The following is a 17,314-nucleotide window of genomic DNA, read 5'->3' on the forward strand; positions in this document are numbered from 1 at the left end:
AGGAAGCTACCCTCAGACAGAGGATAGGAACAGGAGAAGGCAAACTGAATACGCACTCCTGGCATTGATGAGGACCCAAGAGAGGATATAAATGAGCTTGGGCACAATGCGGAGTAGCGAGGAGCCTCAGCAGCTCCTTACGCGTATATAGCAGCATTGCCAAGCCCAAACAGTCGCAATACCGCCACACCGAATGGCCGTACGAGCCACCTCGGGCCCTGCCTCGGCGCGGACGAGCGCAGACGGGCAGGACTCTGGCACGACTCAGGCGCAGGGAAGGCGCTCCCGCTGCGCGTCACCGCTGCGCGCTGAAAGGACTGGCTTAAATAAGGTAGGCAGCGTCTAGGAAGCGCCACTAGGACGCTAAAGATGGCGTCCAATGTCCTCCCCCACAGCTCCCAATCCAAGATGGCCGCCGAATTCACAGCGAACCGACCCCAGGGACAGGACCCGCTTTAACAGCGGTGGTTGACAGAATTATAATGCAGGTAAGAGGACCGATAGGAGGGCAGCCCAGGAATTAAAACCAGGGGAGAATGTGAATAAACAAACAAATGCAATAACGGGATGTTACTAAACACAATATAGTAAGACATAAATGTCTCACAACATATCACTAAATAGAGTTTCAAGATTTGAGATGCACAGATATTAATGGCACAGGACGACCAGGCTTGCCTGATATGTCAATTTCTCTGCCTCCTATAACACTGTACATCCTACTTAGGGCCTGATTATGACTACCGTGGTCTGATGGACCGCCGTAGCCATGGTGGCAGCGTGGACACCGCTGCACCAGCGATCTGTCTGCCCTATTACAAGTTGGGCGGTCGGACAGCAATAGGACCGCTGCTTCCGCCAGGGGTACGCGATCCCTGTCGATCTTGCAGTGCCTGAGGCCTGCAATATGCTGGTGGTGCTGCTGCGACTCCACCAAGTATATCACGTTACCTTACTGCTACAGTTTTCATTGTGGTGAGCCCGCCATGAAAAATGAGGCAGTGAGGAAACTAAGGGGACCCTACAGGGCCCCCTGTTGCCTCAGGGCCATGGAGATGCATGCAGAAAGGCACCTAGTGTGCCCCCCCCACATGTGCATGCACTCCCAGGTCCTGCAAGGTAGGTACTTAACAGTTCATGCCGTTCAGGAACTTGCTTTGGCATTCCCACTGCAGTGCCTTTCTAAGGCTCACCGCCTGGGACCGCCAAAGCACTGCCCGCCAGACCAGGATAAAACTCCTAATCTGGTGGGCTGTCGGTGGACGAGTTGGCGGTGCGGGAGCAGGGCGCTGGTGTGGCGGCTCGCTCCCACACTGCCAAGCTTGTAATCAGGCCCTTAGTCTCCAAGTCTTTCTTTGTTTCAAGTACTGCAAATCAACCATTGTGAGGTATATAATGCTAAAGCCAACACCAATAAATTAGCTGATGCAAAGCAGAGTTCTATAGAGAGTAGATTTAGCAGGAGGTAGTTTAGAGTTATTTGGTTCCAGTTAGTGGGAGAGAAAAAGGGCTGAAGCCCCTCTGCCTTATACCAAACCGATACATTGTTGCATTTAACAAAAAGCAATTGTGTATGTACATATACAACACATTTGAAAGCACTAAGAGACCATACAGTGGTTGAACTGCACTTCTCAAATGTTGATCACATACATAACATTACACAATCAAAGGTGAACCTCTGTTATTCTGCTAATTATAGCTTTGTTTTCATAGGTCTCAGGAGGCCTGGGGTGAGTGTATCCTGTTCACACACTGTTGACTGCTGCTAATTTTTCCCTGGTAGAAGATAATCCCTCCTTATGCGGCAGCCAAACAATTATGTAAGTGTTTCCCTGGGAGACGTTGTTATGTTAATCGGGAATGAGAGGACCTCAAACCACAAAGCGGTCGACTGCATACGCATCACAAACAGAATTCCCAGAGCAATTACACTGCGGATGTTTAGTCTGACAAATCCGACCTGCATAGGTTTTCATAGGGCTTGTGTTTTGCTTGATTATTATTTTGATATTTGCCCATATAAGTATATCATAGCAGAATCACTGATTACAGCCCACTGTTCGTTTGAATGCATGTTCCAGTACTGTTTGGAAACTGAAAACTGTACATATATTCACACTTTGTGTGCCACAAACTTTTATTTGTGTGTGGAAAACCTTGCTTCTACTTTGGGTGTTTTTGATAACTTGTGAAAGATTTAATATTTATTTTAATTATCATGACTCTGTTGCAGGTCCCTTACTTAAGAACGTCAGTGGAGGTGCTCATCTCACTCTTTACTCCACAACAACAGGTGCATTATCCCATGAAACTCCACATGTGGAAACATGTACCCATTCATTCAGCCGCAAACATGCATGAAATGCAATGTCCAGCTGGGCAGCAAGACCCTTAGTCAGTGATTCAGCAGGAGCATCTTTTTGGGCTGGTTATGAGAAATATTTCATGGGCACCGTGCCCTGCACCCAAGGGCTTATCAAGAAGTGTTCTCTCCATGAAAACTCTTTGCAAAAAACGATTCCAATGTGCTTTGTATTGAAATCTGTATTCGCTGCATTTAGTAGCCATTGCACTCAAAATCCTTTTCAAAAGATCACTTTCAGAAGGCTGTACAGTATCAAAACCACAAACCGTGTTGGCTCTAATCCTAATGGGGTTGTATGAAAATGCATAATAATATATTTTCTCATACAGGTTCTGAAGATAGCTCCGCCCACTGTTTGAAGTGTTAGCCCCGCCCTTTTAGAATGCCCCCACACACACACCCTTGCCGAGCACCTCCCACCCCGAAGGTCCTGTCTCGTTGCCCCCGGCACATGATACCCTTTGAGAGCGGAGTTTTCCACCTTAAAAGTCACATTTTAATTAGACCGTTTATTGAAATGTATTGTATTCCATTTCTGTTCCTGGCTCTGCAAGCTTTGTCAACTTTTCACTATTTAGATTTTCAGATTACGTTAAGAAAATAATTGAAGGCGTTGTTCATTGGAAATTCGTTGTCGAAGCTTGCTGTGAAGTGCAAAGCACAGAAAACGCATGCGGCGACGAGGCTCATTGGACGGTATCTGGGTTACAGGCGGAAAGAGGGATGCTGTGAAACATTAACATGCCTTGGTGTGTGCAAGCCGACGCCATCTAGGAGGCTGCCTGCTCACTTAATATAATAAACGCATACACTTACATAGTAATAATAAGGCACTTGAAAGAAAAGGCTTCCTCCTCTGTGAGTCTATTAGGAAAGAGCTACATATCTGTGTGGCTGCTGTGTCTCGATGCCTGTGGCTAAGTGTTCACTGGCTGTGGTGGGGGCGGGGGAGTGCAAAGCAGACTCAAGCGTGGTCATGTTGTCAAATCTGTTTTCTTCTTGTTAAGCTGCTCAGAGTGGAGAGACGTGTCTGGCTTCTCTAGCGTTTAATGCGCATGTGCGAGCCAGGCAGAGCTCAGAGAAATGCTCGTGGATGTAGGAAGGGAATCACCCTGTCTCTGCTCTCTTTCTGTCTCATTCTCTGTTCCTTTCTCGGTCTTTCTCCATTTCTGTCTCATTCTTTCCCACTGTTCCACCCATTCGCTTCTCCCTCTCTCCCTTCACTATTGCTCTGTTTTTCCTAAGGCTCGCAGCCTGTCCCTCTCTTCCCATATGTTGCATGCACCTTTGGCTGCGGGAGGCAGGCTTGAACCCTGAATCGTCTCTCCTCTGGGTGTTTGATGACAGACTCGATTCTTCTGTGATGACTTGAAGATGTGGATGTAACTGGGAGTCACTAAACGACTGACATCAAGACAGCAAAGGGAGAAACGTGGAATAGTAGGGCGACACTCGAATGTGGTTGGCTTTGACGCCGGGAGTTTTGGTGCTTTTATGGTCTTCTCCTTTGGTTCACTTGCCTTGGATGCTCTGTTGGCAGTTCTCATGAAAGGGGGCGAGAGGCACCGAGGAACCATATCGGGTTTATGAATGGCACTGACATGGAGGAAATACCGTTTCAGAAAGTCAAGACCAGGCGGAAGAAGTGTCAATGCTCCCCCGGACCCCCTCTGGACGCCATAGCCTGCGAGGACGAGTTTGACTGCAAGGAGCTGGAGTCCCTCTTTCAGAATTACAACCTGAAGCTGGAGCAGACCTCCACGCTGAAGGCTCTGGCCGTCCTCATCGTCATGACGGCCACGCTGGCCCTGGTGGAGCTCCTGTCTGGCCCCAGCCTCACCATCTCCAAGGGCTCGCACCCCGTGCACTGCATCGTCTTCGTGTCCCTCTTCATCGTTACCAACGTGAAGTACCTGCAGGTCACCCAGCTGCAGCAGATCGTGAAGCTCACCCTGCTCTTCAGCTTCACTTTTTCCTTCCTCTGCTGCCCCTTCTCCCTGGCCGCCTACGGGCTGGAGCCCCCCACGACCCCCGAGCAGGGGCTCTGGCAGCTCATGCTCGTGACCTTTGTCTCCTACTCCCTGCTGCCGGTGCGGACCCTGCTGGCTGTGGTCTTCGGCCTCATGGTGTCCATCTCTCACCTCATCGTCACCGCCACCTCGGTCAGTGCCAAGAGGCAGAACCTCTGCAGGACGGTAAGTGACGGGGGCAGAGGGGGGACATACCTGCGTGCCCTCTGTGACCGCGCGCTCCAGTCTCCGGGGCGCAGGGGGTACCTGTGCTTCGACTATTGCATTGCTGCAAAGCACGCACGAGTGACGCTGCACACGATATTGAGACATGCACTTCCCAGTTAAGCTATATTTATTGTTGCATATGCTCTTTTACCCGTACAAGTAATGGTGGAAATTGTATACAGCGCTTACTACCCCTGGCGAGGCATTGAAATATAATGGGGGTAACCCCATGCTACTAACAACGTCACCGAGAATGAAACACTCAGTTCAGTGCAGAAGTGCATTCGTGTATGCATAAGTGAGAAGACAAGCAAACAATAGTATTAGGTCAATTTAGTGTTTCAAAAGGGTGGATTATGTGCAGTGTGTCGTCTCTCAAAAAGTCCAACACAATCACAGGAAAGGAACAGACAGCAGAGTTTCCCTCATCTTCTTGTGAGGTATTCCTTCAAAGTTCAAATGCACAGCCGAACAAACCTCTCCCAGTGCGCAGTTTAGAGCCCCTGTCTGGTGGAAGTTGTTCCATGAAGTAGCATCACGGAGGAGGGAGACACCTTAAAGGGAACTCCCCTATCAAAATGAGGGTTCCTCTTCCACCTGGTTTGACTTAAGCGCCCTTTACGTTGAACTTTCTATAGCGTGCCCTGCTACATCACCCACCCACGCACACTTACACACAAGGCACCCCGTGCAAACGGTTAATCCTTCTTTACTTGCACTCCGCAGCTTCGTGGCTGCTATTTTTACATTCCTGGGTCACTAATTCTAATCTATTGCTAGCAGTGACTTAATTGCATTAGGTTTTCGTGTGTGTGTGTGGGGGGGGGGGGGGTGAGGGAGACTGGCAAATGAAAGTGCTAAAAATCGCGTCGCTGCTCGTACACTTGCAGACCCTCTGCTTGCTCTGTATTGTACATAATACCGACACCAAACCCGCCACTTACACCTTTCGGCGGTGCCTTGGTGTGCCTTTTGCATACGACATTACTCTCGTGTGCTTTTCTGAGGTAGATACAGGGTATATAAAGAATAGGTTTTCGCGCGTTTTCCTACCGCATTATTTCATCTACGGCAGAAGCCGGCAGAAGAGTTCCTCATACTTGGCTTTTAAAATGTAGGTTAAGCGTATGGGATCACGTGACGTGGCACATTATTAGTTCCCATCCAACATGAATTGGTTTTGGATTGCACAGCACGTTTGAAAGAGGGCTTCATTTCCTAAACACGGCTCTGTGTATGTAAAATATGTCTACACAGAAGCTCTCGGTTTCATGCGATGCATGAATCATGCATGTAGCGCTGCGGCGGAACCAGACGCTAATGAAGTGATTCGCTCTGCCATATGGGGTTAGTAATGGGAGTGGGGGTCGGTAATGCGCCGATGTACGTTGCAGGCACTGCGTTAAAAAAAATAAAGGAAAAAAAAGAACGGGCCAGCCCCTGCGAGCCCCACTGGGAGCAGAGAAATGAATACATCTGACAAGCTTTATCCTCACTTGATCTGAGAGCCCCGCGAGAGCAACCAAAACGGCGCAGCAGCCGCTGCATTTTAAGACGCTCCCCGCTCCGCCACCCCCGTCACTCTGCAGACAGGGGGGAGTCTCAGGCAGCGCACCGGCACTTTCCGAGCAGTCTCAACTGCACTGCTCGTCCAGACAGTACAGTGTCGGGGGCGAAGTATCGTGTTCAACCTGTGATTGCTGCTTACCTGTTATGGAATCGAACACGTCGGCACGCGCCATGAAAGGTGTACTGTTGTCAGAGACGCCGTCTCTGGGTACAATGGCACAATGCTATGACCTGTTGTCCGTTACCGCATTTAATTATGACCGCCAATCACAATTAAAGTTGACAAGGGGGTGTCATGCAAGCAAAGGCGGCAGCCGAGGCAGTAAAGGCAACTGCAAAGCCAAGGCACTTTCATACAGAACGCGCAGCAGAGCAACTTCCAGAGTCATGTATGGCTGGATGGGGCTTGACAGAGGCATGGAACAAAAGTCGTGTAGGGCCTTGACAATATATTAATTGTACTATTGTTTACTGCAGTTTTAATTATCTTCATTGCGGCGGATGGTGGTATACTTAGCCACACACGATCCAAACGTGCCTATTGCTGTGCTGTTTGCCTGCAAAACGGAAGACCGAATTAATTTTGACTTGTTTTGACACGCCAAGAGGCTTAGTACCCCCAGGGGCATCCCGCTGTCCCCCCTCCCCCCTAGTAGGTTACCCAAATGGCACACACAAGACAGTTGGTGTTGGGTAACAATGCTGCAGGTTTACTACATAATTCCAGAATATGTAATGGGTGGGTTATCTTACGGGCGATCCAAGGGCAGGCAACCAACTGGGTCGCCTGCCCGCCTGATGAGCCGGGCAGCGCGGGAGCGATGCCCGCTGTTGCTGCCATCCAGGTGATTCTTTCTACGATCACGTGCCGTTGGTAACTTCTACTCACGCCCCCCGTCTCGGGGCGGAGCGTCGCTTAGCAAGCCCCCGGTTGTTCAGGCCCACAACCGCCCGCAGGACTAGTGGGGCGCCGACACGGCTTCCGGGACCCTCCCATGAAGCTCCTCGGTTTTGGCTCAGGCATCCCCTATGGTGCCGCGCAGAGGTACCCTTTGTACCGGCCTGCTTCCAGATCGCTCTGTAACTCCGCCTCCAACGAAAAAGAAAACGTTACAACGCTCAGAAACCCCCCCCACCCAACGCCTACGCCGGGTAAGCGGTAGGGAGGGATGTGGCGAGTTGGGCGACAAAGAGGTCGCCAGGAGGGTGGGGGAAGGCTAAATAGCCTCCCCCTCACACCTGGGCCAGGAAGTGACACGCATTGCGCGTCACTTCCGGCCAGCCCGAGGAGGGGGGCTCCGGTCGGCGTCCCCGCCCCCTCCCTGAGGGAGGGGGTGGGGAGGGGTGACCGGTGCCCCGGGGGCACTAAGGCGCCGACCGCTGATTGGCCCCTGCGGGGGCCGCGGTCAGCGGCATAGTACCCCAGGGGCACCCCGCTGTCCCCCCTCCCCACTAGTAGGTTACCCAAATGACACACACAAGACAGTTGGTGTTGGGTAACAATGCTGCAGGTTTATTACATAATTCCAGAATATGTAATGGGTGGGTTATCTTACGGGCGATCCAAGGGCAGGCAACCAACTGGGTCGCCTGCCCGCCTGATGAGCCGGGCAGCGTGGGAGCGATGCCCGCCGTTGCTGCCATCCAGGTGATTCTTTCTACGATCACGTGCCGTTGGTAACTTCTACTCACGCCCACCCTCTCGGGGCGGAGCGTCGCTTAGCAAGCCCCCGGTTGTTCAGGCCCACAACCGCCCGCAGGACTAGTGGGGCGCCGACCCGGCTTCCGGGACCCTCCCATGAGGCTCCTCAGTTTTGGCTCAGGCACCCCCTATGTTGCCGCGCAGAGGTACCCTTTTGTACCGGCCTGCTTCCAGATCGCCCTGTAACTCCGCCACAGCCCTGGAGGCGGCTCACCATCGCAACCAGGGCCGGAAGGCTAAATAGCCTCCCCCTCACACCTGGGCCAGGAAGTGACACGCATTGCGCGTCACTTCCGGCCAGCCCGAGGAGGGGGGCTCCGGTCGGCGTCATTTCTGCGAGCCTATTTTTACTACTGTCAACTAATAAACCTCTTTAGGTCAGGAGCGTAACACAGGCCCCTGCAGCCAATGCGGTGCTGGACAGAGGGAGAGGATGGGGGGGGGGGGTCCTTCAGGCGGGCCCCTAAGCACCCAGGGGCCCCCATTCCGCTCAAAGGCTGTAAAGATTTGTGAGAAATTGGAGACTTGAGGGGCACTTATCACATTCTTCAGAGAGGCCATCATTTTGCATTATGCTACTCTACTGCTTTAGGTGACAACATGATTGTTATGCTGATGTTCACTAATACAGTTCTATAATGATGGAAAAAAACAATGATCACATTAGCAGTCCAATAATACTGTTAATGGCCATACAAAGAGATAAAGAGGGGTCGGTAAATTAAACAAATAAACAACATGCCAGCTCCCCCATATCCTTATCTAATAGAGGCTCTCAAAGCTGTCATGTACCTAATGTGTGATATAAATGCAATGTCTATCACAGCAGCACTTATTGTATGAGGTTGGAAACGGGGTACTGTGCAGGAGAAATGTCAACAGTGGCAGCAGCGATTGTAGAAGCAGGATGCCTCACAGTCCAGAAAGTGGCAGAGCATAGAGTGCTACATGCCCCTTAATATAGTGTATACAATAAGTTACACCCAATATAACATTATGAAAAGTGGGAGAGGTCTCTTTGTGTTTCCTAAATTGGGATTCTATTGTGCTTCCTTGAACTTCCCATTCTCATTTTTCTAAGACCCCTCTTTCCTCTGTCTGTCTTTGTCCCCTGCCCCCCCCCCCCCCAACACTTTATACCAAATGCTCTGTTTTTGCTGATTCACTATTGTACACGACGTGGCAGAAGTACACATGCTTGTTCAGCTCACTAGCACTGAATCAAATGCATGATTTTGAACGAGGCTTACATTCTTTCCATCGACCTCTTCACTATACATGATTGATGGATGATAGCAGAAGACATGCTGGCTATCTCGACAAGCATCTCTCCTTGACTGCATAACAGCACTTCCATAAAAGTCCTAATCATTTCCAAAACATATTTCTATTTCTAAGTCAAACATTACAATTACTAGTGGTCCCTCCTGTGTCACTTCTCTTGTCTTTTATTGTAGAATGCACACATCATCCTAAGTCTAGAGTGAAAACATACAAAAATTAATATTGCAGCCACATAATTTCCCTTTGCAAATTCGATATATGTCTTGCACCAGTCATTCTGCATGTTTAGGCCTTAGCCTTATTGTATATGTATTCTTTGACCTTACACAGTATATGTTCGATGGATCATTGAGCAAAGGCTGCACAATATAATAGTTATTTTATATAGGCCTAAATATATAAAGTTGCTTGTTCTGTATTCTAAATAATTCATATAAAATATGAAGAGAAATAATTTTCCTTTTAACTTTTCTGTTGTGATAAAGGTTTTAATAAGGATGTTGATTTATAAATGTTTGTCACTGCTTCAGTGTTTTCCATTTTTATAAAATTAAATGGTACTTTAAATAATATTTTATGTTAAATATTTCCAACTAATATTTATCAGTCATTATTTAAATTGGCTTTCAGTAAATTTTTATTGCATAGTGCAGTTTGAAATTGGACAGTTAGATTAACACCTTTTGCTGTCTTTCACATGATTAAGTGTTGCTATTGTATTCTTTAAAACATTGCTGTAGCGTGTACCGCGTATTGCACATGACTATTGACTTGCATGGCTATTATAGGAATTTACTTGGCATCACAGGACACACATCTCCGGTGGGATTGGAGGGATTCCTGACACCTCGAAGCAAAATGTTGAGGAAATTATATTTTACAAGGGTTCTCAACAGGCTCTATTAGGAATTCATTTAACTAGGGAAGACAACGGAAATGGGGAGGAGTGTCTTCGTAATAGGACGATAGAATGTTCACCAAGAACATGGGCACTTCTCCCATGTGCTTGACATGTGCTGAGCCCTCACCACTACCTAAAAAAGAAACGCTTATTACATTTTAGTTAACTCGTGAACTGTGCCAGCCTTTCCATTTTTGGTGAAAAGGTTATAGTCACTTAAGTTTTCGAGCAACTTTTAACTAACTTTCTAACTCTCTAACTAAGTAAAAGGCTAACTAATAAGCTAATCTATCAGATCCTATAGGGTTGAGTGTCACTGTCTACACAGCACTAAGATATGCGGGATATGCGGGATACTGAGACTAAAAGTGTCAGTACCAGCATGTTGACTATTTCACAGTGGTATGGTGAAAATGATAGCATAAAATCTGGGTAGGAAAAATGCACACCCAAAGTGGAGGTACATTGCTAGTACCCATATTTAAAATGTGCCTTATAGTTTTTTCTTTACACATAATGGGTATTTTAATAGTTTTCTGTGCTGGACCACAATGCACAGTCGTGACACCAGCAGAAATAATTATATGCATAACAGATTCCCAGAAAGCAATATACCTGGTTTATTTAGCATGAAACGTGGGTTAATCGAGGTCTTTCTTTTGTTGTTTTATCACTTATTACTATTTTTTTTAGATTATAAGATACATGTTGTATACTGTGCATATCTGAAAATGGATGTGAGAGAGCAGTCATATATTTCGGTACACACATCTGTTTTTCACAGCTATAATTTAAATGTGAACCCAAGTGAGGGAATGTGCTACATTACAACGAGAACGGCAACACATTATCTTAGCAAGCTGTCTTAATGAAGTAACACGGTAAAGTTAAATTCTTAGATTTTCTTTATTAACTCTGTTGCTTTTCTGACATATTTTTTCATTTTTATGGGTCATATTTGATTTATAATTCCAGAGAGTGCAAAAAACATTTCGAAATCGTCATTTGTTTATCAGTCTATATATCCACTTATGAAGGCTGATGCGTTTCAGTCGCATGGTGATTTTAGTATTTCTGTAAGGACATGAGCTGGACCCTTTTCTTACTCGAATCCACTTTCTTTTCGGATTGTTTGACTATGTTAAGAGGTGCCTTGGATCTCAGTGGTGGAGTGTGTTTCCAATTGCCTGAAGATTCTCAGTTTGGGTCCTTTTCTGTAAGGAACTTTTCCAGAGATGCTTATTTGTAATGTCACACGATTTATTCAGTCAGGGACAGACTGCCTACCTGCCAGCTTACAAGCAAGTTTCACCGTGTGAGAAGGGGGCAGGGCCTTGGAGGGAGCAGGGCCTTATGCCAGAGCTACCTAAGTGGCACTGTGCCACTCAAAAAGTCCTCCATTCCCTCTTAGAATGAAAACCCAGAGGGTCGCCGATGTCCTGGGATGTTTTCAGACCTCTTGATGGACATCGGCTGCTTACTGCCTCTGGAAAGAAGCTGGAAATCTACTGTTTACAGTGCTTTTCAGCTCGTTTTCTCTGGCACAGTGTGATTTCGACTCCTCACAGGTTGACCGTGTGAAGGGAGTCAAAATCGTGTGACACACTTCCACCATGTGAGTTGACAGGACTGAGACTGGGACAAAAAAATAGACTCCAGGCCCAAAATAAAAGTGGCCCCGTTAGCATACCAGATGCTAAAAAAGTGGCCAACCTTTGAAAATCAGGACATTTATGAACTTGTGAAGACAGGCTGTATTGGTAATTTGAAAGGTATATGAGACTGCATGCATTTTGTGTTTGTTGCTGGCAATCATTGTGGTAATATCAGAGAAATCATCAGTAAAAACTAGCACACAAACTGCTCAAAAGTCGTCCCACCATGACATAAACCTGACTCACAAATTTGCAATGCAATGTGTCTAGCATTTGCAATAGTGTAAGCTATTGGCATTGTAAATGACAATGCCTTTTATTTATCTGTGTTGATAACTAACACATAAGGAAAAAGCATTGTCATTTACAATTCATTTCAAACAAGTGGTCACCATTGTCCCGGGCTGCTAGAAAAGTGAAAGCGCACATGGCACGCTGAATGTTGCAGGAAAGCATGTCGTGCCTGCAGTAGGAGAAACACATTGAAGAAAATAGTGCCAACAGAATAAATAAGACATACAGTGTAACAACAGACGTAAAAGGGCCAGTCATCATGGCAGGTTACAAATGAAGACAAGGCGGTACTAAGGAGGGACTAACAAGACTATTAACCAATCAGAGGCCAGCATTTACAAAGGACAAAGGTGCAAGCCAATGAAAAATATGGACGGGCAGTGGGAGGACCTTGCAGTCCATACTCAAATACAGCATGCCTCACAGAGCGACCCATACGCTGCCCAGGCTCGACCTAAAAACCTGCCCACAAACTGATCTGTCAGATCAGCCCATCGGAGACTGCCTGATTGCCCTATAGGCCAGTCCGACCATGTTTTCTGTTACCGTTCGACGTAAAAGCCAGACAGTTCAAATAAGTAGCAGCTCTAAATTATGCTAACTGATTCAAATTTCAGCTAGAAATTGAGGAAGACCAAACAATGAAATGTAGGTGACCAGCCAGCCTCTGTTTTTTGGTTGTATAGTCATATAGTCATTGGATAGTTCTTTTGATCTGATGGTGATACAGAAGCTACAAGGTACAGATTATAGTGGCGGTTCGTCCATTGGGGGCGTTGGGGCGTAACCCCGCCCGTAGCTCCCTCGGCGTTTCTAAACTTAAGTAAACTGAATCAGTTTACTTAAGTTTAAAGATGCCGAGCAGCCGAGGGAGAACCAACTGACAATCATGTCAGTCAGCATGACGTTGGACCGCCCACCCCCTTCAGAGTCTGAAGGGGGTGGGCGGTCCGGCGTCATGTTGACTGACATGATTGTGTCAGACATGGGGCAACAGGCAGCAGCACAAGTGCGCATGAGTGGGGAAGGTGAGCGGATTTTCACCCGTGCCCAGTCATGCGCACTTGTGTTTGCACTGGCTTGCGCATGCCCATTAGGAGCCCCTCGGTCTCCTAATGGGCAGGTGGTGGGCGTAGCGTAAGCTGTTCCGTCGGCCAATCCTGGCGCTGCTGGCAGTGCCAGGATTGGCTGAGAGGGGTTGGTAGGCCCCTCCAGTGCCGTTCGTGAAGGCGCGCAGGGGAGCAGAGGTCTGAGAGGTGGCGTGGACCGGCTGTGAGGTAAGTTTTTAAAAAAATATTACATTTCCCGCCCCCCGTGCGCGACCCCCCCCTCTCCCCGCGAGCCGCGACTGTGTTCTGTTGCTTGTCCCCCATTATTTAGTTATTTCTTCGTTGTATTGTTCTTATCCCTGGGCAGTTTTATTCATGGGGTAGCAAGTCCACTTCGCCGTTTGTGGTGCGAGGCCGTTATTTGCTGACTCTGAGGGTTGGCTCTGTTTGCGAGAGCATGAAAGCATAACCCTGCAACTTGAGAGATAGCACTGCAGGATAAGGACGGCTGTGTTGTTTCCCATAACCAACAAGTAGGCCACATCAAATGCCCTTTTACACCTCCCTGCCCCGTGACACCACCTTTTTCGAAAACCTGAGACCTCCTTATATTTAATAACAATTGTGATAAGAGGACCTAACAGCCATCTTTAGGAGCTAAAGGTAGGCTTTTAAATGCATGTGTGTATGTATCAGATTTATACTACAGAGCATGGGCCGTGCTACAAAGCGCAGGGGCACTATGCAGGAGAAGGATTCCCTCACTTCATTCGTTCTTGCTTGTCTCTTCTCTGTTTTACATTTGTAGGGAGAGGCGTGTGTAGATTTATTGTTGTCACTTCGCTGTTTTTCTGGTTACCCCATGTCTGATTTCGTTGCGCCCTTGCCTCGTTGTTCTTTATTTGCTGTCCCTCAGACGGCACTTTCCTTGCAGCAGAGAAATCATACATATTTAAACTCCGGGGTCGGATTGTTAAACTTGGCTTTCGGGCAGCGAACAATGAGCCGGTGACTCAGGTCCAGCTGTGGGCTGATTTTGTTTGTGCTTGAGTGGTACACATTTAAACAGTTTCGGGGTGTTGTTCGGCATAACCAATGACTCAGTAAACCCTAAATGCCCTCTCTGAGAGGCAGGTGGCCTGGCAGTGTTCTAAAAGTTACCTGCAGAGGAGAGAATGATGGTGAACCAGGATAGAACATTTAAAGAGGTAGGGGACAGAACATGGGTAGAAGTTGAGACATAGCTATGGAAAGGCAAGGAGAAGCACTAAGAGTGAGGATTAGAAAAGAAAAAGTGCTGAATGGACATTTATCATGTGCAATTGTAGTGAAGGCAGTGCTTTAAGTGTGCATGTACTGTCTGCTACTCCTGCACTTCTTCAATTTGAAAAGGAGAGTACCTGCAATTCTCAGGACTTCTGCAATACATTTAATGCATGATTACCTGGCCGAGTGTTTTCATATAGTGCTTCACTGTAATTTTTTTAAGCACTGTCTATACAAATGCTACTTTTACCTAATTCAAAAGTACTCAATATTCCTGCCTCAGAAGGATTGTTTAGTTTTGCCTTTAATAAAACACTCGACTTACAGGTCACATAAGATGCCATTAGAAGTCACAACTCATTGAGCCCTCTTGCTGAAGCTCATTACTAGTAAGACAGCCAACGTACCCCGGAGTCTTCGTGGAGCTATTTACAAGGACTCTGGACTGCCTATTTCCATTGGTTGAATGTGCTTGGCTAGAGGGTATTTTTGCATCAGACCAGTTTGAGAATATGGCACATATTTGATTTCCTTCTAATGTTTTCTTCACATTTGTGCTTCAAAATGCTATATTGGGATCCCCTTTTTTCAACAATTGGCAGTAAATGTGTGATGTAAGAGATGCCATTTGAATACAATATTTAAAACATTTCTTGGGGGAGAGCAACCCCTTGCACCCCCCTTTTGCACTTCGAGCTCGCTCATTATACTCGGATGTGTTTTCTCAGGTACAATATTTTCGCCTCACCACTTTAAAAATCCACCAGCCGCCACTGGGTATGTCCAGTAACAGCCCTCCTCTAAATCAGATACATTTTTTATTTTGTTTTTTCTTTTTCTTTCTCACTTTGTTCTCTTCTATGACAATGAAAACTATTTGTGAGTGGGTAATGCTTTTTAAAAATGTGTAAAATGTATCCAAATGCAAAATGTATGCACATCAAGGAGCAATATGTTAGTTTGAAGATGGGAATTGCAGCCCTGCCCCATCCAATTTTGAGGTTTTGGTCTTGAAAAGTGGGTTAATCAGGGGCTAGAATAACTTCTTCCTTTTCTGCATATTTCTGGGGATAACGCCAGAATAATGATTTTCACTTCCATTTGACACCTGCTCTAAGCAGATGGCTAATATGCATTGGGCGTATGTGGGTTGCTGGGTGGGCACAGGGTTTGAACTAGACTCTGACCAGGTTGGCAGGAGTGTTCTATGCTCTGTCTGTAGTGTTGGTGGAGGCTGGACTTTGGGTCTGTTTGCGATTTTACCTCATGTATTTCCACACCTGTAACTGGCCCTGGAGTTCCCACTTCAGGTAATGTCGGGCGCATTAAGACAGGGCAACATGGAAGTTGCCAGACCACGACCCCTCCCCCCAAACGATACCCCTCCTGCCGATATATAACTGATCCCTGCAAGAAGTGGTTTAGGGTCATAAGAGGTAATGGCTGTCAGTCTGGAAGAGCCATGTCTAAGCACAGTGGCTGATTCCATTTTCTTAAATAGTGGAAGGACTGTTGTCAAGGACGGAGTGAGGACATCGTTGAGTACACTGGGGCAGCTGTTTTAGTTGGACAGGTACTAAAGAAATATATATTTAAAGTAAGTAGGAAGGAAAGGCTGGAAAAAAATAGGGTGGAAGACAGAATCCTAGTATTTGTTTCAAAATATAGTCCCAGGGACAGTAACTTAGAATGGACACGGTCTCTATTGGAAATAACCAAAAAGCCTCCCTGGCACTAGGTGATGAAACAGACATAAATAGGATGCTTTGCTCCTTCAATTCTATGGACCCTAGTGGTACTGAACCTGCTACTCTATTGATGCATACACCCCAGACGGGTTCAAGGAATGGAGCGACGTCAGGAGTCTTGGAGTGTGGCAAGACACAAGTTATTTTTTAAAATATATTCTTTTTGCTTGAAGGAAACGGGTAAGGGAAACCATAGGACTGTGTAGGAAGATAGCAAAGCTACAGGATATTTTAAAGGTATTTTTTTATTGTATTTTAGGAAGTGTTTCGATAGTGCAGGTCTGCCCGGGGGAAAAAGGAAGTGCTTCCTGTAGGAGAGAGAAATGCGTGCATATGTTGTCATGCACATTCTGTATGCTCGGAGAGACAGCTATAAAAGTGCTGAGGTCCCCAATAAGATTAGCATATCTTGAGCAAGCAAAGTTATACATTGCATATGAACAATGGAGTACCAATAGATTAATAAAACAAAAAAAGGGTGCATCAACCTGTGTGATAGGAGTGAAGGTCTGGAATTCAAGAATCTCCACTGGCAGTCTGACCTGCGTATGTCTCAAGTTCTAAAATTATAGGCGATACCTTATACAGTGTAGTTTAATATTCTCCTTTTAGACCAAAGGCAGCACAATTAAAAGGACATGGGACATTCAGATTTTTTTTTGTTAATCAGAGTTTGTCTGTTTACTTATCAATTATGCAGGGGAACATCTGTATCTTAGGGCTGTTCCTTAAATCTCTTTTAAATGTGAAATAAGGCGGAGAATGGGACTACTTTGAGGAAGGTCGAAGATGGTAGTGGATGCAAAAAATCAGTGATGTCATCAATGATGTCATTTTAGAGGCCACTAATAATGCCATGTATGAGGTAATGATCAGTATATGATGGGACATGAGTTACAGTTAATGTACCTAACCATAGCTGACACATTTGAAGTTTTTTTTGGTTTTAATTTGTAACCCCAATTGTACTTTAACTGTGGCGGTAAGTGGCCTTTGGATGTTTTAAAAAAAACTTAAGTTAGTGTAATGACCAAACCTAAATATTATGCCACTTTAACAGTGATTTTTCAGAGAATGTTTCTTTTGATTTCAGTTGATGATATACGCATTCAAATGACTTGCACGCCAGCGTACTGTGGTGGCCAGCCAGCGCTGTTTACAGCGTTTGGTTGGGTACTATAGGGATTATAACCAAACAATTAAGGTGTGATTCCAGCAGTGGGTTTACATGAGGAGTCACA

General features: G+C 46.5%; 1 protein-coding gene across 1 annotated transcript in view; it reads left to right on the forward strand.

Annotated features, from left to right (window-relative positions):
* Positions 1-3,471: 3,471 nt before the first annotated feature.
* The window catches only part of ADCY1 (adenylate cyclase 1), a 1,095,828-nt gene continuing 1,081,985 nt past the window's right edge, over positions 3,472-17,314 (forward strand). Inside the window, exon 1 of the mRNA XM_085606626.1 lies at positions 3,472-4,563. Coding sequence (XP_085462752.1) covers positions 3,955-4,563 — 609 coding nt within the window. The 5' untranslated portion in view covers positions 3,472-3,954. The remainder of the gene's footprint in view (positions 4,564-17,314) is intronic.

This window comes from Triturus cristatus, chromosome 5_2 (assembly GCF_964204655.1).
Source record: "Triturus cristatus chromosome 5_2, aTriCri1.1, whole genome shotgun sequence".
Taxonomy (NCBI): domain Eukaryota; kingdom Metazoa; phylum Chordata; class Amphibia; order Caudata; family Salamandridae; genus Triturus; species Triturus cristatus.